Source organism: Hypanus sabinus, chromosome 17 (assembly GCF_030144855.1).
Source record: "Hypanus sabinus isolate sHypSab1 chromosome 17, sHypSab1.hap1, whole genome shotgun sequence".
Lineage (NCBI taxonomy): Eukaryota > Metazoa > Chordata > Chondrichthyes > Myliobatiformes > Dasyatidae > Hypanus > Hypanus sabinus.
The window spans coordinates 29,931,800-29,958,692 of NC_082722.1; the positions used below are offsets into that span (position 1 = coordinate 29,931,800).

General features: G+C 44.2%; 1 protein-coding gene across 4 annotated transcripts in view; it reads right to left on the reverse strand.

Annotated features, from left to right (window-relative positions):
• Nucleotides 1-374: 374 nt before the first annotated feature.
• ripor1 (RHO family interacting cell polarization regulator 1) overlaps nt 375-26,893 on the reverse strand; it is a 282,610-nt gene continuing 256,091 nt past the window's right edge. For all 4 annotated transcript variants that reach the window (XM_059992774.1, XM_059992773.1, XM_059992776.1 and 1 more), the window contains exons 14-22: nt 16,460-16,599; nt 13,739-13,907; nt 10,714-10,849; nt 10,250-10,408; nt 8,348-8,506; nt 6,582-6,778; nt 5,565-5,648; nt 3,196-3,283; nt 375-1,255 (exon numbers count right to left, since the gene is read on the reverse strand). In XM_059992774.1, coding sequence (XP_059848757.1) covers nt 1,158-1,255; nt 3,196-3,283; nt 5,565-5,648; nt 6,582-6,778; nt 8,348-8,506; nt 10,250-10,408; nt 10,714-10,849; nt 13,739-13,907; nt 16,460-16,599 — 1,230 coding nt within the window. In that variant the 3' untranslated portion in view covers nt 375-1,157. The remainder of the gene's footprint in view (nt 1,256-3,195; nt 3,284-5,564; nt 5,649-6,581; nt 6,779-8,347; nt 8,507-10,249; nt 10,409-10,713; nt 10,850-13,738; nt 13,908-16,459; nt 16,600-26,893) is intronic.

The following is a 26,893-nucleotide window of genomic DNA, read 5'->3' on the forward strand; positions in this document are numbered from 1 at the left end:
TGACCACAGAGTGGACTGCGGATTGGTATTTGCTAACTAGCATGGACATGGTGGTCTAAAGTGCTTGTTTTGGTGCTAAATGACTATATGCATACTGGACACAGAAAAGCTTGACATCTTGTCAATGGTGCCATGCACAATCTGATTTCAGGATTATGTCAGATTTAACGGCTTTGTTAAACTCCCAGAGGTTTTTCCTGTGCACAGCTAACATACTTCCCTCAACCCAGCACCACAGGAGTTCATCAATCAACTTGTAGCTAGTATGTCTAAGTACAATAACATATGCCAAACACTATTAAATTCTCACGATAAATGCAGAATTGAATATTGATAATTGTAAAACAAAAATAGCAAAGTAGTGTAATTATTGATATGATACATTGCATGTAATGAAGCTTTATTTATGATCCACAATTCACTCTTACTTACATAATACATTTATATAGAAAATCAAAGTATATCTTTTGAAACTTTACTGCACCATTTGGAAAATAGTATAACAAATTAACAAATTTGAAGCTGCTGCAGTTTCTCCCTTACTGCAAATTAAGTCAACATTAAATTAAAAAAGAACTATTGTACACATAACACTTGTTTGCTCCTCACCGTAACACTAGGCACTTGGACGTGGCACAGCACGTTTCTTTCCTGCCTCAGAGCAGTGAGACATGCAGAACTGTAAATATTTTAGCCGTGGCTTTTGGAGACAGACATCTGTCGACCAGGACTGTCCCTCCATCAAGGTCCACCTGTCCCATGTGGTTCATTCACACCTTCAATCATTCACATTCAAAGTGCATTTTCACAAATTGTCCTAATTTAGCTGTAGATTCTTTTACAGGGAGGCCTCCTCTTCGGATAGGCTTTTGGCTTTTTAGTCAATACATGTGCATTCATGTGAAATACTGGCATTGTGACGCAACTACTCCCAGAAAGTGATATTATTGCAAGCAACAGTCTGGTATGGCACCATTCACTTCCCTTCAAGCCTCACTCCTGGACTTACAAACAGTAAATGAGTGTTGCTGTGCTCAACTCAGGAGCAGCTCAACTTTTACTTGACACTTTGACAATAAAAGCCGCTTGCTTTAGGAACTCCCTTCAGCGGGAAGTGGACCATTTCTCGATTATACTTAAGACAGGTCCTTTTTATTTTAGAAGGCTGTGCTAGCCATGCTGACTGATCCCAAGAGCCTCTGCATACCGTCCAATGATTCTTCCATCTGCCGAAAGGCAATTTTACCTTCTTCACCTGTCAGGCAATCAGAAATGTTCATAGTAAGTGCTTATATTGGTGTAAAGCTCATTTAAATTAATCACAGAAATTGCTACGCAGACTGGTTTTACAAGTAAAATCTTTCATATTTGTGATTGAACTGGAGGAGGAAGAAAATTTTTTAAATTTTAATATAATTTACTCGGTCTGTTAAAATCCCTATGACTAACACACATCATTTGACTGCTTGGAGAGAAATTTAATCTCCAAGTAAGAAATCGGTGGTGAGAGAGCAGTCTTTAATGATACATAAATAATCATGAATTTAATTAGATTTTTGGATCAAAACTGAAACTTCCAGTTTTGCATGCGAGATCATAGGCAAACACTAAATTTCTTAGGAACAATCAAAGTCAGCAAAATACTGCACTCTACAGTCTGAAGTTTAGTGCCCAGCCAGTTGCCAAAGGAACAGTTAAGACTGGGAATTAACAATTAGTTAGAACTGGAGGAACAAGGAACATTTAGAGAGTGGTAGGGCTCAAGGAGGTTACAGAATAGGGAAAGCTAAGGGTATGAATGATTTGAAACCATATTTGAGGTGGGAGTAGAGGACACGAATGGGGATGAACAGGATGAACTCAGTGCCTTCTCCCACTTCTACTCTATTCACTCTGGGCAAGGGGTCCAGAAAAAAATATCCAAAGACGAATGTTGGAAGGGCTGTGAGAGGAGAATTCAAGGAAAGTTAGATTCTGGGAAGGAAGCTGTTGTTTTGGAGCCTATTCTGGAAATACAATGCAAACAAAAATATCAAGTAATCACCAATGGATCTGGCATTATTTCCACCACAAGGTACAAATCCCAAAAATGACTAACTTTCAGAAGTACTTACTTTTCTAGTGTTTTTGTCTATGTCTAACCACTTCTGAACAGGGCAGGCAATTTAACATTCAACTGCATAGATAGATCTGGAGCCACATTGAGCTCAGAGTAAACAACAGTATCAGATTTCCTTTTAAATGATATTATGGGCCAGATGAGGTTTGAAACAACAATCCAGTGGTCTTAAGACCCATATTACCAAGAAAAGCCATTTTTCCTAATTTTGAGTTCCATAGGACTTTACTGCACAGAAGCAGGCCTTTTGGCTGTGCCGAACCATTTTTCTGCCTCGTCCCACTGACCTGCACCTGGACCATATCCCTCCATACACCTCTCATCCATGTATCTGTCCAAGTTTTTCTTAAATGTTAAAAGTGAGCCCGCATTTACCACTTCATCTGGCATCTCATTCCACACTCCCACCACTCTCTGTGTGAAGAAGCCCCCCCCCCCCACAATGTTCCCTTTAAACTTTTCCCCCTTCACCCTTAACCCATGTCCTCTGGTTTTTTTTCTCCCCTAGCCTCAGTGGAAAAAGCCTGCTTGCATCCACTCTATCTATACCCATCATAATTTTATACACTTCTATCAAATCTCCCCTCATTCTTCTATGCTCCAGGGAATACAGTCCTAACCTATTCAACCTTTCTCTGTAACTCAGTTTCTCAAGTCCCAGCAACATCCTTGTAAACCTTCTCTGCACTCTTTCAACCTTATTAATATCCTTCCTGTAATTCGGTGACCAAAACTGCACACAATACTCCAAATTTGGCCTCACCAATGTCTTATACAACCTCACCATAACATTCCAGCAATCCTGCTGGAATTGAACTTGTATCTCTGAATCAAAAGTCCAGATCTCGAGCTGCTATACTAGTAAATCAAATAAATAACATACAGTAGATTGAAGTCTGAATTTATACATAACATTCAAAAAGATAACTTCTGCGCAAGTTCACATGGTGTAACCAGTAAATCAGAGATTCTCAAAAATACAGCACCATTAAATAATATTATCCTTAAAACAGGTAAAATCAAAATACTACGCCAGCAATTAAACTGCATTTTGCAGCATAACTTTAATGACTTACCAAAGGAAAATAAAGTCTGTTTTGCAACATCACGGACTTCTTTATCAGTCTGACAAAGGTAGACTAACTGATCTATACTCTCTTTGGCCTGAGAAACAGAAACAGAAAAATAGTTAATTTCCTGTAATCTTGTGGTTAAACTGTTTTCAAGGGTGATTTATTATTTCTGATTGGGTTTGAGGAAGGGCAAGGGAAAAGGCTGCTTTCAGGGTGATTGGCCACTAGAGGGCACATGGAACCACACTGCCCAACCACACAAAGGGATTACTGAAGAAAACTTCAGTCTAATTGCATGATAGTGGAACTGTTCGCTCTCCCAACACCTTCATCTGAGCACAAGCAACAAAAAGCTGCAAATGTTCTTAAAGTGAGGCTAGGGTAACAAGTCTCAAAGTTTTAGGTATGTTCTCAAAAAAAAAATCAAAATTGAAAACCAAGGTTGTGAAGTGCTTTAGGAATGTTAGAAATTGAAAATCTAACGGGGAAGGAGAAAGAAAATCAATAGAGTTTTATGAAATTTGGAACCTGTTTGCCAGTATTATGCTGTACAATTGTGACACCCTCTCTAAAGCCCAACCAATAAAATTCAAATGGCTGAAGTAACTATCAGAACAAGAATGTAAGATATTTGGGGAGTAGGGCACCTGCTGAACTGTTCAAGAGCAGTACGGCTAATCTTTAACTTCAGTGGTATTTTGTTTTGCACTGACCACTCCTAGATTCCTTTAGTATATATAAACAACTCACTCCCTCTCAATCTTGATTATACTTAGCGTCTGTAATTCCACAACTACCTTTGGTGGAGAATTTAAAGATTTCACTAAAGCCTGAGTGAAGCAATTGCTTCTCATCTCAGTCTTGAATGTTGGATCCTTTATTTTGAGATTATGACTCCAAATTGTAGCTACCCAAACAGGAAAAAATAAATTCCCCAATCCCAGGAACCAATATAATGAACTTCACAAGCTTATTCTTCCTTAGTCCTAAATCTAGGGTGGTGGGATGGAGCGACATCCCTACCAAAGGAGGCGAAAGGCGCTCCTTCCCTCCGCTAGCCTGCAGGTCACCCTTGGGCAAAGTGCAGCACCTGCTCAGCCCCCGATCAGGGGCACGTGAAGCCATGGGAGCAGGTGGTGGATGGTCGTATGAGCTGCTGGTGCATATCATAAGTCCTGATTATGCGACCATTGATAATGGATGGGGTCACGTGTTGTGAAGATGCTGCCCAGAAGAAGGCAATGCCAAACCACTTCTGTAGGAAAATTGCCAAGAACATTCGTGGTCATGGATAGAGGAAAGAATACGAACAACAGTGTGAAGGGTGTCTTCCCCACAGGGAACAGATTAAAGACCATGATCACCCACATGATGATGATGATGAGACCAAAATCACATCAACTGGTTTGCCCCTGCACATTAACCAAACAGGCGGACTCAATTGAGAGTCCTGATTTTCATTCTCCTGCTTTCAAAGTAAAGTGGTGTTCATTCATTGCCTTCCAATCTGTGGGAACTACTCTAGAATTCTATAACTTTATAAAGTAACTATTAGCACATTCACTTGCTCCAAAGTGAGCACCTTTCAAAACCTTGGAGTGCTGGTCTGCAGGACCTGGGGATTTATTGGTGTTCCATAGATGCTGCCTGGCCTGCTGAGTTCCTCTAGCATTTTGTGTGTGTAGCATACATCAAGCCTCAATTTGTGCACATTAGGATAACAGGTAGTTTGTTTAATGAGTTCAAAACATGTTCACTGTTGTATGAAAATCTCAGAATCCATAAAGATAACAAGATTAAACTTAGTCAAGTAAGGAACAGTCCCACAAATCACATTTGAATATAAAACAACTAAAAAGAAATCATGTCAATTCTACAATTAGAATAACTAGGTCAAGTATGCGAAAAACTCTGTTGTTATTAGAAGTTATTCAGTGAAACATCTGATATTTCTGCAACACAACGGCTTTCAAACACAATGGAGAGGGGTTTGGGTGAGAGCAGGAGGAACATCAGGCTCCAGAACTGCCGCAGATAATATCATGCACCAGCTCACTGAACTGATTCTCTGACCTGCAGACTCACTTTCAAGGACTCTTTATAACTCGTGTTCTCAGTAGTCTTTGCACAATTTGTCTTCTCTTGCACTTTGGATATTTGCCAGTCTTTGTTCGTCTATGTCTAGTTTTTTTGGGAAAATTCTACTGTCTCCCCCCTGCCCAAAAAAATGAATCTCAAGGTACTTTGATAATAAGTACACTTTGAACTTTGACTGTTTCTTTTACAACTATTTCCACAGTAAGCTGAGGCATTGGTACTCTGGGTTTGAAAGCTCTTTTTCCTCTATAGTTATTCCCGAACGGTGGGTTTACCTTGAGATGTGCAAGTGCAGTACAGCCTGCTTTCCTCAGCTGTCCATCCTCGTCCTCGAGCAGCTCCAAGTAACAAACCAAGGCCTGAGTACAAACATGCGCTTTAGTTAGTTGGTCACAAAAAAACAATTCATTGCGCGCTTCCGACCTTCGCCTGCCGAGTCCACCGTCCAGCCTCTTGGCCCATGAAAGGCCACATTATCGGCAGTGATTAGTGAAAGACACCGGAGGAGCATTAGTCTGGTGTTATGTGTTAATGAAAGAGCCAGCACCATACCTTGCACAAGTACCCCACCGGGAAATCTACGATTTGGAGTAACCTTATCAATTCAACGAGCAGAGAATCTCATCCATTCAAACATCTGATTAGACTCTGAAAGTGGATCCAAACTGCAGGAAACTACACTAATACAACTTGAAAAACTGTGATAGGTCATACAAACCTTTCAGCCTACGCACTGCTAGGTACAACCCAGTCTTTTTATATGCTAACCCACTAAAAACCCTATTGATTTTCGACTTGATAGTCCAATTATTCCACTCTCACCCGCTTCCCTATCATCTGTGTAAAACAGAGTTTGCCATCATGAACAGTGACATTCTAGATTCTAAAACGATTTCCTCTTTCTTTCAACTTCTTTCACAATGTGAAGCATCTGGATCAAAACATCGATGAAGTGTAACATGTTCAAGCGAAAACACTCTATCCTGCTTTGATGTGACCCTGTCAACAGCCTCTTGAGCTTTTTCAGTAGAATGCCTGCCCAGGCATTTTACACAGTACTGGGCCATCTTTCACTTGCTCAGGTACGATACACAACAGCAGTGGCATGCTCAGCTGCTTGGTATTCTATCTCAGCCAAGTTTCTAAACTCTGAAGGAGAAGTGTTTGCATGGTATATCAATCCTAACACCCCCTCCCCCCAAAATTTACAATGAGTCCCTGTGTTCTGGGCACCGATCACCCTCCCTCACCACCAACCCCAGAAGCTGCGGGCACAGTGGAAGTCTCCTGACCTTCTCACGGAACTTGGGATCTTCTGCCAGGTTTCTCAGCAGGGAAGCGGCAGCGTTGCCGATCTTGGTGTTGTCCTCCAGCAGCAGCAGGCCCACCGCCTTCAGTCCATCCTTCTGGAGCTGGCTACCTGAGAGGTGCTTCAGAGACCTCAGCACCACATTCTTATCAGAGGACTGCAGGTTCTGCACCAGGAATACTGCAAGATACGGAAAAAGTGCGGCTGGGAGTGAGACCACACACAGAAATCTAAGACTCGCCAACATTTCCACTCTCTCAGAAGAGGTAAGACCTCCAAAGCCCATTGGCAGCTACCCGGAAAAGATTCAGCAGGCTGATACACAGAGTGACAGAGCTGTCCTATACCAGGCAGGTGAAGAAGTTGCATCTACTTTCTTTGGAATCTAGCAGAACAAGGTGTGATCTATTTGAAGCACACGAAGGGGCAGGATAGATAAAATGACGTTTTAGCTGACAAGAGTGTCTTCAACAGGGAACATGGTTACGAAGTACGGGGGGCAGTCATTTAAAGCTGAGGTGCACGGCACCTTCTTCTTGCAGAGGATGTTGAAATGCTTGAACTTTCTGTCCCTCGCAGGCTGAGGCTAGATTGCATGAGGAACTTGAGAAAGAGGTAGGAATTGAGAACCATGTGGAGTCGGTACAAGTAAAGAGTTGTGGCCACGTTGGCCACGATCACATTGAATTGTGGAGCAGTTCCCATTCTGTTCAAACCACATATAGATAAAATACCTTAGGCACATCCCAGCAGCAAGCACCCCTCTTCCCTTTTGCTCAGATGCAGTTGCACAGATCAGAGGCAACACTGCAGGCTCATGAGAGGACCAAGAGATGCAAGACAACTTACTTGACAGCTAAACTCAACCTTGTGTTTTTTGCTTTTAAAAATCATGATTTTGCTTCAGATAATAAAGGTAATTTATTTGTCAGTAAGTGAAGGCAGCTGTTCCTACTGCTTCAATTCTAGTTAATTAAACCAGGCCTCTCCACAGACACTGATCATATAATATTGCCTGTCTCTGCTAAATAGCAATGCAATGTGTCCTTCCGCACTGATAGCTGTACCACTCGAGAGGGGGGACCCAAGAAGGTCGCTCACATCAAAAAGGAGGAACGCAGGCTAACTGGCAACTGCAAATTGCCACCAGCACGTAGAATCTGGGAAGCAATGAGGCCGGTACTGTAACAGTATTTAAAAGACAACTGGCCAAGAAAGATTTGAGGGATGTGGATCAAACGCTTGCAAATGTGACTAGTTTAGATGGGCATCTTTGTTAGCTTGGACAAGTTTCTGTTCCTGTGCTCTACTACCCCGTGACTTTATAAATTGACAGCCATGGGGGATTAACAAAAAGTGGGATTAACATAGGACCGCAGGGGTCTTCCTGTTATAGTTGCTTGGATAACAGAAACCCGCCTTTGGAAAATTCACTAATTCCAAACATTTACAAGATGGGGAAAAATGCTCAGGAAATATGTATGAGACAAAAAAATAATTTTTGATCAACTTGTGTTTCTTGATGCATGCAGATGAAACATTGTGGAAATTGTGATATGATGGTTTTTTAGACATAGGGGGGATTGTAAAAGGTCAATTGATAGTCAGCAGGAACTTGGAGGGCCAAGCTTCCATTCTGACCGGCTCCAAGAGGATGGATTTGTGGAATAGATCTGGAGCTGAAGAATGAAGGCTGCAGGACAAGATCCACTCAGTGCCATATTGTGACATTAAGAAGCAACAATGTACCTTCCTCTGCCAGCTCCATGATGTAGGACGGCAAGGAGGGAAGGTTCTGTTCCTCAATGTGGCCGAAGTACTGGAAGATCGTCAGCAGCTCTACATTTCCACTTCGGGCACGTTTCGGTAACGTTCTGTCCAAAATCCTTTCCACTAATTTGATAAAAACTGCAAGGGTAAATCAAAATAATACCAAAGGTATTAATAAATCCTGCCTGTAGAATAAATAACTATAGCATCATCCACATTTAGCAGAATTCAAACTAAAGTGCTAATCTAATTCTACATCATAATAATAAACACTTTACATACAATTTCATAGAAAACCAGTTTTCAGACAGCAATAACTTGTCCAAACTATGAACTGCAGAAATATGGCAGACAGAAACGCATCAGAACTTGAAGTATCTAGATCTGTGATGCCTCAGGCAGATTGTACAGGGCAGATCCTCCTCACACAGTGACTTCTGCATCAACCCAAAGCAACCACTTCATCACCCGAAAGCTCCGTATCAGGTCTTCCCTTCTGTGCAATACAATTCCCTTTTCCTCAATGACCTTGTGATTGGGGGGGGGGGGGGGGGGGGGGGGGGAGAGCAGCTTGATATAAAATGTACAAACATACACAGTCCTCCCTGGGAAGATCAAGTTTGCTGAAAGCATATAACCTCTGATTTTTAAATTTTATCTTTTTGTTAATAAACACAGAAGGTTCAGGAGCTTGAAGATTCGTACGGCCAGATTTGGGAACAGCTTGTTTCCAACTGTTAAGACTGCTGAACAGATCCTGACCCGGATCTGGGCCGTACCTTCCAAATATCCGGACCTGACTTGCACTACCTCACTTTCCCTTTTCTATTTTCTAATTATGATTTATAATTTAATTTTTTTATTATATTTACTTTGATTTGTACGTCAGGGAGCATGAAGCGCAGAATCAAATATCGCTGTGAAGATTGTACGCTCTAGTATCAATTGTTTGGTGACAATAAAGTACTTAGACTGCTTTGTTTTAAAAATGCTACATTAATGTGTTATTGTTTTTAATAAATAATTATGTTTATCCCTTAGAGTTCTTTGCTCTTTTATATTTTGATAAATACCTAAAACATATTGAGGCTCTGTGTTCTTCTAACATAATGCTCCACCTCAAAAGTACTTTTCATTAAACATCCCATCTACGAGCCTCATTTATCAGGTTCTTCCTTTCCGATGACTACAGCCCCTACTTTGGCAAAGAAAATGAATGAATGTAGAAATGCTCAGAAGATCAGGCAGCGGTTAACCTTTCACATCGAATAGAGGGCAGAGATTACAGGGGTTTCGGTTGGAGGAAAGAAAGAAGAGGAAGGACTTACTTTGTGTCACCTCCAAATTTAGGGACTGAACTTCCGATTCCAAAGCTAAATTGAAAACTGCTTCTCAACCAATCTTAGTGGAACCATTATTGTCCATTGAACTTCACTTGATCTTCCCAAGTAGTGTTGTACAGTAATTTTACATAAAGCCCAGTTATTGTCCTTAATCCCAATGTCTGTTGTTTTACAACACACACAAAACGCGGGAGGAACTCAGCAGATCGGGCAGCATTTATGGAGGGGAATAAATAGTCAATGTTTTGGACCAAGACCCTTCATCAGGACCTGATGAACATCAACTGTTTACTTGTCTCCATAAACATTGCCTGGCCTGCTGTGTTCTTCCAGCATTTTATGTGTGCTACTCTGGATTTCCAGCATCTGCAGAACCTCTTGTGTTTATGATCTGTTGTTTTGTAGCCTGATTGCTGTTATCTAACATCTATTCCATAGACACCAACCTTGGGGATGAAAATATTACATCATACCTTTTTAAAGAATTCTATTTTGACAAGATTTATGTCTTGCTGTCGAGTTGACTGTGGCCACTCACCTGTTTCTGCTGGGCCAGAGTACTGTTCGTTCACTCTGCTGCCAAAACTGGAGTTCAGCTTCTGGAGGACCCGTTCCACCGTGGCACTATAGAGGTTTGGGCTCTCAGTACAGTGCGTCCAGAACGAGAACACAGTTTTATCTTTCATCAGTGGCATAACTGAGGGAAAGCAATTACATGATGAGGAAAAATGCCACAAACAACTTGCAACCGCGCAACAGTTTTATTTATTCATAAAGCAGCAACAAAACCAAAAGGCATCTGTTTCTCAGGGTAGAGGACAGTTTGCAGTGAAATGCCAAGGCGTGCACTTCCTGCAGAACCACTGGTCAAACACAGCTCACGTGGTAAAGAACAATGGGAAGCCTGCCTGATCCATCTGAGGATCAAAGCAATGACTGTGAGGTGGGGAAGGAAGAGCCGGTGCATCACGGTTAAACGGTTCTCTGAGATATCTCCCTCACCCTCCTCAGCAGTGCTTATGTATCCAGATTTGTCCTCGCTCAGCCTCGAGATCACTTCTAGAACTTGGGCTTCTCTCAAAAGCTTGTCCAGTGCATACATCTCCCGACATCGCAGAGGTCCGTAGATACCCAGATGCTACAATGAGAAATATTAGTGTTGATGTACAAGGTAAAACAAGAGCGCACCAGGAGCAAGCTGAAATCTGCCCCCCCACCCCCCATCTGCCGCACCCACATCAGACCAGAGCAAGCTGGAATCTGCCCCCCACCCCCCATCTGCCGCACCCACATCAGACCAGAGCAAGCTGGAATCTGCCCCCCACCCCCCCATCTGCCGCACCCACATCAGACCAGAGCAAGCTGGAATCTGCCCCCCACCCCCCCATCTGCCGCACCCACATCAGACCAGAGCAAGCTGGAATCTGCCCCCCACCCCCCATCTGCCGCACCCACATCAGACCAGAGCAAGCTGGAATCTGATCCCCATCAGACCAGAGCAAGCTGTAAGACACCCTCCATCAACATTAGGCTTAGCAGGAGCAATTTTCCAAAGTCAGCTTCCCATCAGCAAAGCTCTGTACAAGACAAGCCCTTCTCCAGAGTGAACAGCACGACTGTACCCATTGAGAACTAATCCACATGCTGTACTGTCAAACGCAGAACATGTCTCTGACTTTGGGAAAGATTTTGCATCTTAAAATTTATGAGACTTTATTTAAAAGTTTATAGTAATATCGTCATATTATGTGCATTTAATTAAATGCATTACTTAATTGTAGAGTTCTAAACTTCTTTTTCCTTTTTCCGCTATCATTCTCCATTGTAGTGAATAGAGTTGCTGAAGTAACACACAAAATGCTGGAGGAACTCTGCTGCACATGAGTTCAGTCTACCCTGGCACATATCTAACAGGGAAAATAAGGACAATGAAACGTCAGGACACTGTTGCAATGAGGGATTTGTCCCTTTTTATTAATATTCAAGGGGACTAGAATATAAATGCAAGGATGTAATGTTGATGCTTTATAAAGCATTGGTCAGACCACATTTAGAGTGTTGTGCGCAATTTTGAGATCCATACCCAAGAAAGGATGTGCTGGCATTGGAGAGGGTTCAGAGAAGGTTTACAAGAATTACCCCGGGATGAAAGGGTTAATGTAAGAGGAGGGTTTGATGGCTCTGGGCCTGTACTCAGAGCTTAGAAGAATCTCACTGAAATGTGATGAATATTGAAAAGCCTAGATAGAATGGATGTGGAGAGCATGTTTTCAATTGTGGGAGTGTCTAGGACAAGAGGGCACAGCCTCAGAATAGAAGGATATTTAGAACAGAGATAAGGAAGAATTTCTTTAAATAGAGAGTGTTGAATCTGTGGAATTCACTGCCACTGTCAAGGCCAATTCATTGGGTATATTTAAAGCAGAGATTGATAAGTTCTTGATTAAGGGCACCAAAAGTTATAGGAAGGCAAATGGGGTTGAGGGGGGAAAATACATCAGCCATGATTCAATGACAGAGCAAACTCGATGGGCTGAATGGCCTAATTCTGTTCTTACATTATGGTCTTATTATGTGGTTTTCAGATTCCAAGCATCAAAGTGGCCCTCCCATCAAAATGCTGCACCTGCTTATTCACCTCCTCCCCCACCTGCACTCAGGGCTCCAGGTGAAGCAACCTGGCGAATCTGCCGGGGTCTATTGTAGCTGGTGCTCTTGCTGCAACCCCTCTACACTGGTCAACCCTGATGTAAACTGTTGTGCTGCCAACCATTTCAATTCCAGTCCCCACTTCCGTTCCGCCATGCCAGTCCACAGCCTTCTCTTCAGCCACTCTCAGACGGAGCAGCAACACCTCATATTCTGTCTGGGGAGCTGCCGACCTGATAGCACAACCATCAACTTCTTCTTCTGGTAATTTTAAAAATTGTTTTTCTTTCTCCACCCCCTTCCCTCTTCCATTCCCCACTCTGGCCTCTTACCTCTTCTCCTCCCCTGGTGCCCCTCATTCCTTTTCTCCCATGGTTCTCTCTCTCCTCCTATCAGTTTCTTTCTTCTCCAGCCCTTTACCTTTCCCACCCATCTGGCTTCACTATCACCTTCCAGCTTTTCCACCTTCTCCTTTCCCCCACCTTTTTATTCTGGAATCTTCCCCCTTTCTTTCTAGTCCTGATGAATGGCCCTGGCTCAAAACACCAACTGTTTATTCATTTCTATAGATGCTGCCTGACCTGCTGAGTTCCTCCAGGACTTTGTGGGTGTTGCAAAGGGAATTAAAGTAAACGTGCGCAATTACCTGTGTACTAGCGCCCTCTGCAGGCCATTCGGAATATTGCAGAACACTCAACTAAAGCATTCGTATTATTTTTATAACACTTGGTTTGCTTTAATTTTCCAGCTACAGGCATTAATGTGAAAATGGCTCAGTGCTAGTCATAAGAGGTGCTGGGCAACTTCAGTATGGTATTGAACAATAAAGGATTTTACTGTTGCACAGTGGCTTGCTCATGAATATATTGCTGAGTGAAAGCCATCGACAAGCTGCTGCCAAGTGTCTCCGGTGGTGCTAACCTCAAGCAGCATTTCTGCATCATCCTGCATCAACTTTTGGAGAGGAAGGAAAACATGTCAAAGTTTGGAAACAGTTTTGAAAACGTGCAATTTAACTTTTGTCATTAATAGAAGGCACTAATTTACTCCACTTATTTACTGTCCAAGTGGCTGCCATTCAATTAAACTAATAGTTGCCTGGAGACCATCAGGTGAATCATTCCACAACTTTAGGAGAGTTTTCTTATCGGTAATGTTCCTCTCCACATACACCAAAGGTGGGGTTAAACTTGTGCTTCAGTGGATTTTAATGACAGCCTCCCTACTTTATAAACATGTTGAGTAGTATTTCACAGAATGAGCAGTTAAAAAACAAAGGGAACTATGCATGGCCTGCCAAATGAGAGTTATGCAAGGCATGTCAAGCTCTCAGCAACACCCATACTCCAGATAAGGTAAGAAGCTGAACGTTATTTACCAGCAGAAGTCTGCTACAGTTATTCAAGTGCAGGGTGAGAACTTGGTCCAAGTATTCATTCCCTGTTGTCATTGGAACTGGACTCCCCTCCGAGCCGCTACCAACTCCAGTATCCTCCGTTAGTGCCTCACTGGGCCCAGCAGCAAGACCACGCACACTCCCACAGTGCCTGTCAGAAGCAGCAAACCTAAAGTTACTTCAGTTCTCAGGACTCCGGCCAGTGTGTATGTACATTCACCATCTCAGTCAGGAAGATCCTGAAGATGCACAAGAGGTCAGGCAGCACCTTTGAAGAGCCTACTCAATTTCAAGGGCATACGTACATATGAAAGATGCTGGAAAAAAGCCAGCAATATCATGAAGGATGCCACAGAGCCTGCTCATGGACTGTTTGCCCCACTCTCATCAGGGAGGAGGTTACGTCGTATCCACGTTCGAACCACCAGACTCAAAAGCAGTAATTTCCCCCAAGCAGTAAGGCTGATCAACACCTCCACCCACTAACCCGCCCCTCTACACCTCCAACCACCCACTAACCCGCCCCTCTACACCTCCAACCACCCACTAACCCGCCCCTCTACACCTCCAACCACCCACTAACCCGCCCCTCTACACCTCCAACCACCCACTAACCCGCCCCTCTACACCTCCAACCACCCACTAACCCGCCCCTCTACACCTCCAACCACCCACTAACCCGCCCCTCTACACCTCCAACCACCCACTAACCCACCCCTCTACACCTCCAACCACCCACTAACCCACCCCTCTACACCTCCAACCACCCACTAACCCGCCCCTCTACACCTCCAACCACCCACTAACCCGCCCCTCTACACCTCCAACCACCCACTAACCCACCCCTCTACACCTCCAACCACCCACTAATTTACCATTTCCTGTCAGTCACTTTTTTTACAGACACTCCTGTATCCAGTGTCACTTAATGTACATACAATCTATGTATTTATATTTATTATGCTAACAATTGTGTTCTTTTCGTACTACATCGAATCCAGAGTAACATTTCATTCCCCTTTACATTTGTGTGCTGGTACTGACATTAGACAATTTTAAAAGAGTTTACTCTTCAGATCTGAAAACAAAACTGCAGATGCTAGAAATCTCAGCCAGTCGAGATTTATGGAAGGAGATCAGATCAGGGACCCCCCTTAAGATCACCAGTGACAAGGAAGGGCTCCTACACCGCAACACTAAAAATGCTGGAGGACGGCACTAACCAAAGTTTTAAAAAGTGTATTGCTGCAGCATCTGCAAGTCTCTCCTCATGGAGTACTGCAGTGTAGAAACAGGCCCTTCAGCCCATTTAGCCCTGTCAATCTGTTACCTGCCTATTTCACAGACTTGCACCCGGACCATAGCCACCCATACCCTTCCCTTCTATGTACTTAACCAAGTTTCTCTTAAATATTAAAATTGGACCCCTATCCACCACTTTAGCTAGCAGCTTGCTCCATACTCTCACCAACCTAGAGTTCTCCTTAAACATTTCACCTTTCACCTTTAATCTATGACCGCTAGTTCTAGTCTCAGCCAAATCCAGCGGAAAAGCCTACTAGCATTTACCCAATCTATACTCCTCCTAAGTTAGTCCACCTCAATCAAATCTCCCCTCATTTTCCTACGCTCCTGGGAATAAAGTCCTAACCTATTTAACCTTTCCCTATAACTCATCTTCTCAAGTCCTAGCAACATTCTTGTAAGTTTTCTCTATAAACTATCAACTTTGCTTTCTTTCCCGTAGTTAGGTAGAACTCCACAAGGCACTCCAAATTAAGCCTCTCCAATGTCTCATACAACTTCAGCATATCTTCCCAACTCCTGTAGTCAGTACTTTGATTTATGAAGGCCAATTTGCCTTAAAGCTCTCTTTACGACCCTATCTACAAAGTGTACTTGTGTCCCTCTTCCTGCAGATGTTCATTGGCTGGCTGAGTTCTTCCAGCACTTCTGTATTTGACAACACTTCAGCCTCATGTTTTGACGGAAAGCCAAGGGCACCCATTGCTCCCTGCCTTAGATGCTGTCTGACCTACTGTGTATTTCCAGTCACTGCAGTCCTTTTGCTTTGGACCTTTCTAAGGCAATGGGATCTCAATATAAGTCTTCATGAGCTCTGACTACGTCCTCTTGTCAGAATATTCAAGGCAGACAAATGTCACAAGCCCAAAGCAAATAGAACTGTCACCAAACCAAAGTGGAACACATCAGGATGGGTGACTGCATCAGGAAATAGGAGCAATTCCAGGAAAGGGCTGTGGAGGTTTAGGGATAAATTCTGGGGTTCAGAGCTAGGGAAGCCTAAGGCTGTGGGGGATGGGACAGAGACGAGGAAGCTGGGAAGAGGCATGGGTCAGAGCTGAAGACTTCACGAGGAACTGGAGTTAAAAGCGGGTGAATGGGTGCATCCCTAGAAGTTGAAAGGATTGCAACTCCAACATGTGTCTCAATCCTGTGTTCTGATGTTAATGAGACAACCATCAGGGAGTTGCATCACTCACATCCAGCTGCTAGACACTAAAAGGACACCAGCAATAATGTGAAGTGGGGACTTCCTGCTCGTGTGAGAATCCCAAACCTGTAGATACCAGTGCTGCCAATTGCTGTCAGATTGGCGTAGAACAGCCAGCAGGATGAAGTCCCGCGTGATGAAGCACTGACAGCCAGTGAGTTTGTAGAATCCACAGAAGTGGGCCGTACCTTGCAGTCTTTTCAGTCTCATCTTCCGAGAATTCCGAGTCCTCCATGTCTGACGTGTTGAGGAAATCAAAGCTCTCCAGTGCATGTTCGACAGTCAAGCTGAAGCTCGAGGCTCTGCTCCTGTTTACACCCTGCTTCTGCTGCAAAAACACAGCACACACTACTCAGCAAATTAAACAGCGACTGTCATCTTGTGCAATCCCATCAACAATCCCAGCCCCATCCTTCAGATACACTGTGAAGAGTTTTAATAAATACCCCACAACCCACAGCTGAACACTCCACAGCCTTGATGCCTCTCACCAGCTCCTTCAACTTCCCTATTCACACAGAGTGGAGCAGTGAATCCAATGGTGAGGGAAAGCAGGTGGGATCATTGCATATACTAGCAAAAAGTGGCACTGAAATCCACGACCATTAAGAATCAAATATACTGATGGGCCGAGATAGTTACTTGCTCCACTGACTTGCAATTTATTACACCACTGGCATGGCGAAGCACAAACTTTTAAGTACATGTCATCCCAGGGTAATAAGCAGGTTCAGTTTTTACAGCACCTCACGGCAATCACTTGACACGGTAACCACATCTCTGCTATTGCAATGGATAGAATCAAAAACGCACAAGACTCAAAGAAAGAGAGAGTACTAGAAGTGGAAGAGAAAGAAACTACTCTCCTGTTCATTGCACACATACATACTTGTGTTTCCTGAATTTAAAGATATTACAGGACTCTGAGTATACATAGGGAAGAGCCCACGTTGGGCATTACTAATCTGGGGACAACCTATAGTGTGAAGAATTCCACTGTATACCCAAGACCTGATCAGGTTATGACTGAAATGCCAAGCCATCAACAAATTAAATGTGAATGAAGGAGGTATCGCTAGTAAGTTTGCAGATAACACAGACATCAGTGGTGTTGTTTAGACTGAGAAGGGTTGACCTATAGGCCTCAGGAAGATATTTGATCAGTAGGCAAGTTGGATAGGGTAATGACAGATGGAATTCAATCCTGATAAATGTATACTTATGAGTTTGGAGGGGCTAATATGGGTGGGACACACACGCTGGGGAGCATTGATGAGAAATGAAAAGGGGCCAGGTAGAGTACAGGTACAGCAGGTGACAGTTCTCCTTTAAGGTGGAGCACAGGTAGAAAGGGTGATGAATAAGGCAGAAGGGATGCTTGGCAGGGCACAGAATTCAGTGAGTATTTGGTTCAATTACACAACAATGATTAGACCAGAAGTTTGAAATATTATGTACAAGTTGGCCACACATGATTGGATGGATGTGATTGCTCTGAAGAAAGACTCACCTGGATACTGCTTGGGATGGAATGTTTTGGTTATGAAGAGAAATTGAATTGGCTGCACAGGACGTGAAGAGCAGACCCAGTACACGTGTACACAATTAGGAGAAGCAAAGACAGAAAACTACATTTCCCCTTGGCAGAGGTGTCTAATCAGAGGGACCCGGTTTAAGATGAGTGATCCAAGTCAGAATATTTTCAGCCAGAGTATGGCTGCTATCTGGAACGTACTGCCTGAGAAGATGGTGAAGGCAGGCACACAAAGAACCCTGAACTGCCAGGGGCAGCAGATTGCAAACCAAATGCAAATAAATAGGATTATTTAAAGTATTTGATGATCAGCAAGAAAATGGTGGGGTGTTTCTACGCTTATGCAACTCTATGATCTGTATTTGTAGGCACAATGGAGTGTTCAGTGCTGAAGTGGAGCTGGTCTCCCTGATTCTCCCAAAACGTACAAGTCCGTGAGTGACTGGAGACCGCATACTCACTCTCCATGTAATGCAAGGTGCTGCCAGCAGGCGGGGCTGCAAGCTGTGCTCAGTCACTTCCACGCAAAAATGTTAACTTTAAAACTTGAGCAACTCGGACAGGTCGGGCAACGTTGTTGGAAATGAATAAACATTGCCTGCTTATTCATTCCCATAGATGCTGCCTGACCTGCTGAGTTCCTCTGGCATTTTGTGTGCCTGTGTTCCTCTGCATTTCTAGCACCTGTGTACACAAGTGTACAGTCACTTGTGTTTATTTTAAAACTTTTCAATGTTCAAGTTCAAAGTACATTTATTATCAAAGTAAACATATTTAACCAGATAAAACCCTGAGCTATGTTTTCTTGTGGGCATACTCATTAAATCCAAGAACCATATTCATCATCATCATGTGCTATACTCTGCCAGAGCCTCGGCAACCACTTTCTTCCACTGCGATCTGTCGGCAGTCAGACTTCTTGCATCTCTGGCAGTGAGGCTGGTCCACTTCTTGATGTTGTCGATCCAGGTTGTCCTCTGTCTGCCTCGGGAGCGGCTTCCTTCTACTCTGCCCTCAAGCACAGTGCGTTCCAGAATGTCATCAGTACTTGAGATGTCTCCAAAATAGCAAAGTTTCCTCTGGATAACAGTTTCCAGAAGTATTGGTTTTGTGCCAGTCTTTTCTAGGATGAAATTGTTGGATCTCCTTTCAATGTACGATACCCAGAGGATCACATCTCAGATGCTGTCAACTTCTTTTCATCAGCTGCTTTTAGGGTCCATGTTTCACAGCCATATAGGGCTACTGGCCAGACGAGACTCTTGAGGAGGCATATCTTGGTGTCAGTGCTCACAGATTTATCTTTCCAGATGTTCCAGAGTTTGGCAGTGCTTGTGCGTGCCATTGCCAGCCTTAGCCTTATTTCCTTGCTGCATTTGTTTGTGTCACTTTGTTCTGTATCAAAGTATATAAAGGAGGACACTTGTTCGATCTTGTCGTTTCCAATGTAGATGAGCTTGAATTGTAGTTTTGCTTATCACCATAACCTTGGTCTTTTTGCCATTTATCAGCAATCCAAATTCAGCAGAGACTTTTGCAACATTGTTGATGAACCATATTAGAATCAATGAAAGAACTAACCCAACAGCATTGACAAATGATCACAGTGTGCAAGACAACAAAGTGTACAAATGTAAAAGAGAAAAAAATAAGAAATAAATATTGCCAACATGAGATGAAAATCCTTGAAAGTGAGTCCATAGATTGTGGCAACAGTCTTGGTGGGCAAGTGAAGTTGAATGAAGTTATCCCTACTGGCTCACAAGCCTGATGGTTGAGGGGCAATAACTGTTCCTGAACTTGGAAGTGAATCCTGAGGCTCCTGTACCATCTCCCTGATGGCACCAGTGAGAAGAGGGCATGACCTGGGTGGTGGGGGTCCCTGATGATGGATGCCACTTTCCTGTGACGGTGCTCCATGTCGATGTGCTCGATGGTGGGAGGGCTTTACCCATGATGGACTGGGCCACATCCAAAACTTTCTGCAGGATTTTCCATTCAAGGGCATTGTGCTTCCATACTAGACCCTGATGCAACCAGTCAATACACTCGCCACCACACACCCATAGAAGTTTGTTTAAGTATTAGATGTCATACCGAATCTTTGCAAACTTCTAAGGGAGCAGAGACACTGCCGTGCTTTCTTCGTAATTGCACTTACATGCTGGGCCCAGGATAGGTCCTCTGAAATGATAGCTCTGAGGAGTTTAAAGTTACTGACCCTCTCCACCTCTGATCTCCTGACTCATGGACCTCCTCTTCCTGAAGTCAATAATCAGCTCCTTGGTCTTGCCGACATTGAGCGAGAGGTGGTTGTTGTGATACCACTCAGCCAGATTTTCAATCTCCCTCCTGTATGCTGATTCTTCATCACCTCTGATTTGGCCCATGATAGTTATCAGCAAACTTGAATGTAACAGTAAAACTGTGCTTACCTACACTGTCATAAATGTAGAGCAGGGGGCTAAGCACACATCCTAGCAGTGTACTATGTGCATGGAGATTGTTGCCACCAATCCTAATAGACTGGGTGTCTGCAAGTGGGGGTATCGAAGATCTAAAATGCACAAGGAAATTTTCAGTTCAAGTTTTTGAAGCTTATTGATTAGTTCTGAGAGGGTGATGGTATTGAATGCCAAGCTGTAGTTGATAAAGAGAATCCTGATGTATGCAAATTCCCTGTCCGGATGTTCCAGGGTTGAGTCAGGGTTGACGTGGCATCTGCCATGGACCTGTTGTGCCGGTAGGCAAATGGGAGTAGATCCAAGTCGCTTCTCAGATTTCATCACCAACCTCTCCAAACACTTCATCATAGCAGACGCAATGCTACTGGATGATATTTGTAACTTCAGTGGAAGCCTCAATGATTTCCCGAATAAAGCTCACTCTATCATAGTAGTTTTTTTAAAACATGTAGAAACAGGTTCTTACAAACACAAAGAAATTATAGATATCAAGGTGAATAAAAAAATATCAAAGTAAAGCAGGTATCGGAGATGGTTACAGAGAGAGATTGCAAATTCTGCTGAATCGCAAGGCCCTGAGTTCCTGAATCGTTTTGCTGCTGCTCCTTGCTGAACGCAGTGGATCTCGGTTAATTGGACCACTGGTTAATCAGGGCAGCTGCTTGTTTGGGGCAACTCTGAAAGAACAAAAGCAAATGGAGAAAATAGCCAAGATTCCCTTAGTTTATTTGGGACACTACGCTGTTTAATTGGGTGCAGGCAATGGTCAGTTACAAGGAATTGTGTGGCCATTAGACCCTATACTGTGCTTAGAGAAAACAAATGTGTCTGTTTCTCGTGCTTCTGTTGCATTATCCATTTGGGCCGCAAATCCAAAAAGCAGTGATTTTTGATCACTTTGGTTTTTCTTAAACTTAAAGAAAACTTTTTGAGACCCTTGCTGTGAAAAGGTTTGACATTAGCTGAATATATTACTGTACTGGACCAAATTAAAAGCCAGCCATCTAATACCACAGCTGACAGAAATAACCGGAGTGCCGAAATCTGCAACTGCTTGATAGATCAGTAAGGTAAACTGGGAGAAGAATGGGCATTATGCGAAGGAGGGACAACAATGGAAGTGTGAAGGTAATGATCCAGACGCTGAAGAGGCCCTCGATCAATGGTTCTCTGTTGCAACTGGACGAAGCGTACACGTCAGTGGAACAATGTTAAAAAACAAGTCAGAGGAGCTGGTCACAAAAGATCTTAAAGCAACAGATGGTTGGTTGTCTCAATGGAAATGCTGGCACCACATTAAACTGAAGAAAGCACACGGCAAGAAAGTTAGTGCTGATGCTGTAAGTGCAGAAACATGGAAACTTACTTCAAAAAATGTTGTGCAGATGTTATCTACAATGCCAATGAAACGAATCTTTTTTTATCATGCTGAACAGTTCCCTTGGCTACAAACGCTCAACACTATCAGATTCAAAGAAAGCAATGAATCGCATAACTATGTTGTTCAAATGGCAGGAACTGATATAAAGAAATTGTGGGTTGTTGGGAAAGGAGTTAAACTTTGAAGCTTTAAGGGGCTAAGAATGGATAGTTTACGAATTGAGTACTTTGTCAGCATACACTCAATTATTCCTGTCAGTAACCATTATGAACTAATACAGCTTTATAGTACTGTAGTACTATTGGCAGTGTTTTACCTTGTTCTGTATTTCATTTAAATACATAATTTGTTACTCAGTTAAACAGTAGTTAGCCTTTTTTTTTAATTATCTTTTCAACTATTTCCATGAAACTTCAGATAACTGGGGCAGCCGTTTAATTGGGCCAAAACATACTGGTCTCAATGTGTCCCAATTAACTGGAATCTCCAGTACTTACAAATGAAGACAACACAGACCACACTATTGACAGGCTAACACTTTACGACCAGTTAATTTTCTAAACGGGAAGAATTTTGGTGGGACACTGAGTAATTACTGCTCTGAAGAGCACTCAATTATGACACAGACAGAACCAGTCTCCATTGAACTGGACAGCATTGCCACTATCAATCTGTCTGCATACAATTTTGAAAGATGCTGGGTGTCTCAGTGTGTCAGACACATAAAGTACATTAATCTAACCTGCACTGAAGTTGGAGAGCTCTGCGACCACTGCACAGGATACCCAAGGCACCTCTGATCAACCCCCCCCCCCAACTGTCTTTCTTTGGTAATGAGGACCAGGGAGACATGCATGGAGTTACTGAGGGATTACAGCAGTCAAGGTGCTAACTGGTTACAAGCCAGCATCTGGAATTCCAGGCACAACCCTACTCTCTGTAAGTTCAGGGTACTATTCGGTCTTTAGGATCAAACTCCCTCCCTTGCAAGGTAGCAGAAGAGTGCAGTTTCTGCAAGGCCCAATCTTGTTACTGGGAGACCTCGATCAGTTTGGGATGTGGTCCAATGGAAAGTGATGCAATTTGAAAAGTCAAGCTAGTGTAGGATTGTACCATGGTGACAAGGTGCTAGGAAGAGAATTGGAGCAGAGTGCCTTAAGGTACACAGGGTGGTGAGAAAGCCGTTTCACACACTGCCCTTCGTCAGTCAAGGCACTGGGACATTATGCTGCAGTTGTGGTAGTCTTGGTGAAGCTGCACTTGGGAGTTTTTTTTTATAGCTTTGGTCATCCTGTTATAGGATAAATGTGGTTAAACTGGAAAGATTGCAGAAAATAATTAGCAAGGATGTTGTCAGGATTAGAGGGCCCGAGTTATAGGGAGAAGTTGGCCAGGACAGGTGCTTGTTGTGTTCCATGGGATGTAAGAGAATGAGCAGTGACCTGATAGAAATGTTTAAAATGATGAGAGCCATAGATAAGGTGGGCATTAACACTTTTCCTCGGGGTAGGGGAGACTAAAACTAGGAGACCCACTGGTCTATAATTCCCAGGATTATCCCTATTACCTTTCTTGAACAAAGGAATAACATTTGCCACCTTCAAATCCTCAGGTACTACTCCTGTGACCAGTGAGGATGCAAAGATCATCGCCAAGGGCACACCAATCTCTTCTCTTGCTTCCCGAAGTAATCTGGTGTATCACAGAGTTCCAGCACATCCTCTTTCTTAACATCAACATGTTCTATCACTTGTTTTACAGTGTCCTCAAAATCAAGGTCCCTCTAACTAGTGAATACTGAAACAACATACAAATTACTGCAAGTCCTGCTGAAGGGTTTCGGCCCATAACATCAAATGCACTTTTTTTCCCCATAGGTGCTGCCTAGCCTGCTGAGCTCCTCCAGCGTTTGTGTGTGTGTCGCTTGGATTTCCGGCATCCGCAAATTTTCTCATTTGTGATTTCTCATTTTCTCCCCTATCTCCTCCGACTCCAGGCGTGTTTCCTCTTTAGCCCCAATCAATTCTATCCTCACTCAGTCATCCTCCTGTTCTTTACGTACTTGCAGAATGCCTTGAGGTCTTCCTTGATCCTACTTGCCAAGGCCTAGCTCTCTTAAGTCCTTCCTTAAGCTCTTTCCTGGCTACCTTATAACTCTCCAGAGCCCTGTGTGATCCTAAACCTTAAGCTTCTTTCTTTCTCTCGACTTGATGTTCCACATCTCTTTCATCAACCATGGTTCCTACGGTGCTTTCCCTGCCTTAGTATGGCAAACCTGTCTAGAATCCCATGCAAGTGCTCCCTAATCAACCTTCACATTTCCCCCAAGTACATCTGCTCCCAATTTACACTCCCAAGGTCCTAAGTAGCATAATTCCACCTCCCCCCATTTAAATACTTTTCTATATCACCTGCCCCTATCCCCGTGGTAAAGTTCAGGGAGTTGTGGTCATTGTCTGTGAAATGCTCACCCACCAAATGATCTGTCACCTGACCAGATACTAGATCCAGTATGGCCTCTCCTCTAGACAGGCTGTCCACACTGTGTCAGGAATCCTTCCTTGATACATCTAATAATTTTTGCCCCATCTAATCCTTTTGTGCTAAGGTGGTGTTTTGTGCTAGGGAGGTTGAAGTCACCCATGACAACAATCAATCCTACTATTTTTGCACCTTTCCAAAATCTGCCTCGCGTCTCTACTGGGAGGTCTGTAGAATAGCCCAAACAGAGTGATTGCACCTTTCGTGTTTCTGACTTCCACCATGCCTGACTCAGTTAGTTGATCCCTCCAAAAATGACTGTCGTCTTCCGGACGTCGTATCAATAATACCTTGCACAGTGGCAGTACGAGTTCTCAACTTCTATACTTGAGCTGCATTGAAACAGGGGCCCATATTCCATTCACTTTCCACATTACTTGCTGCAGCTGTGTGTTAGTGCCCTATGCTACATGCATGACCACTCTGAATCCCTTTAGTGCTGCAGTTCTCCATTTAAGTAGTCGTGTACTATCTTCTAAATTACACAACTTTACGTTTTCGCAAATGTCTATTCACTTAATCTTTCAAAATGTCTTCCCACCCACTTTTATATAATTTTACTGCTGTACAGTTGCTTCCTTCCTCCAAGAGATTAAGATAAATTGTAAGGACTTGCAACCCTGGCACTGATCACCAACCTTATACATTTCCGCAGCTTCTGCTTCTATCCAGTCCTCTTTCTACACCGACATATTACCTTCAAAGGCATGGGCTCTTATCTTGTGACAACCTTTTACAAGGACCTCGCTGAACATCTTCTGGTAGTCCAAATATAAGTTACCATCTAATGCAGGGGTTCCCAACCTAGAGTCCACGGACCCTTTGCTTAAAGGCATTGGCCCACGGCATAAGAAAGGTTGGCAAGCCCTGCTCTCTAACGATTATGATCAAGATTTCCTCCTGGCAATCTCACCGATTTGTAGATGTGAGTTCCCTTCACCAAGCCACTCCAACTCCTCTTGACCGACAATGATTTTCCCATTCCACAGTTTCTACTTCCTTACAAATCGATCTTAACATTTTTTCCAACCACAGACATCAGGCTGATTGGCCACCACTGCTTGCACTTCCTTCAGTCCAGTGCCCTCTGTTCAGAGATCACAACATAGTCCCCTCTGCAATGCAGAAATCAAATACAATCGGGCAACTGCTTAGCCGAGCTCCCACATTCATTCTACAGAGGTGACTGAGAAATACCTTCCAGCAATTCAGTTCTCTACACTGTGCCCACTTCGACCAGTCTGTGTGAGCTTCTTGCCTTCTGCCTAAGCACGTTGAAGCCTTCTGGACTCTGCATGTAATTCTATAAGTTCAATTATCTCGGCCTGTCCAGATCAGAATGGACAAGTCATTTATTTGTAGCTTTGACTCAGTTCTTCTAACTCCATCAACACAGCCCGACGTGCTGGGCACCCAGAACTCCACATTCACTCCATTAGCACAGCCCGACGTGCTGGGCACCCAGAACTCCACATTCACTCCATCAGCACAGCCCGACGTGCTGGGTGACCCCCAGAACTCCACATTCCCTCCATCAGCACAGCCCGACGTGCTGGGTGACCCCCAGAACTCCACATTCACTCCATCAGCACAGCCCGACGTGCTGGGTGTCTCCCAGAACTCCACATTCACTCCATCAGCACAGCCCGACGTGCTGGGTGTCTCCCAGAACTCCACATTCACTCCATCAGCACAGCCCGACGTGCTGGGTGACCCACAGAACTCCACATTCCCTCCATCAGCACAGCCCGACGTGCTGGGTGACCCCCAGAACTCCACATTCACTCCATCAGCACAGCCCGACGTGCTGGGCATCCAGAACTCCACATTCCCTCCATCAGCACAGCCCGACGTGCTGGGTGTCCCCCAGAACTCCACATTCCCTCCATCAGCACAGCCCGACGTGCTGGGTGACCCCCAGAACTCCACATTCACTCCATCAGCACAGCCCGACGTGCTGGGTGACCCCCAGAACTCCACATTCACTCCATCAGCACAGCCCGACGTGCTGGGTGTCTCCCAGAACTCCACATTCCCTCCATCAGCACAGCCCGACGTGCTGGGTGACCCCCAGAACTCCACATTCACTCCATCAGCACAGCCCGACGTGCTGGGTGACCCCCAGAACTCCACATTCACTCCATCAGCACAGCCCGACGTGCTGGGCACCCAGAACTCCACATTCCCTCCATCAGCACAGCCCGACGTGCTGGGTGTCTCCCAGAACTCCACATTCACTCCCATCAGCACAGCCCGACGTGCTGGGTGTCTCCCAGAACTCCACATTCACTCCATCAGCACAGCCCGACGTGCTGGGCACCCAGAACTCCACATTCACTCCATCAGCACAGCCCGACGTGCTGGGCACCCAGAACTCCACATTCACTCCATCAGCACAGCCCGACGTGCTGGGTGTCCCCCAGAACTCCACATTCCCTCCATCAGCACAGCCCGACGTGCTGGGTGTCCCCCAGAACTCCACATTCACTCCATCAGCACAGCCCGACGTGCTGGGTGTCCCCCAGAACTCCACATTCACTCCATCAGCACAGCCCGACGTGCTGGGTGACCCCCAGAACTCCACATTCCCTCCATCAGCACAGCCCGACGTGCTGGGTGTCCCCCAGAACTCCACATTCACTCCATCAGCACAGCCCGACGTGCTGGGTGACCCCCAGAACTCCACATTCACTCCATCAGC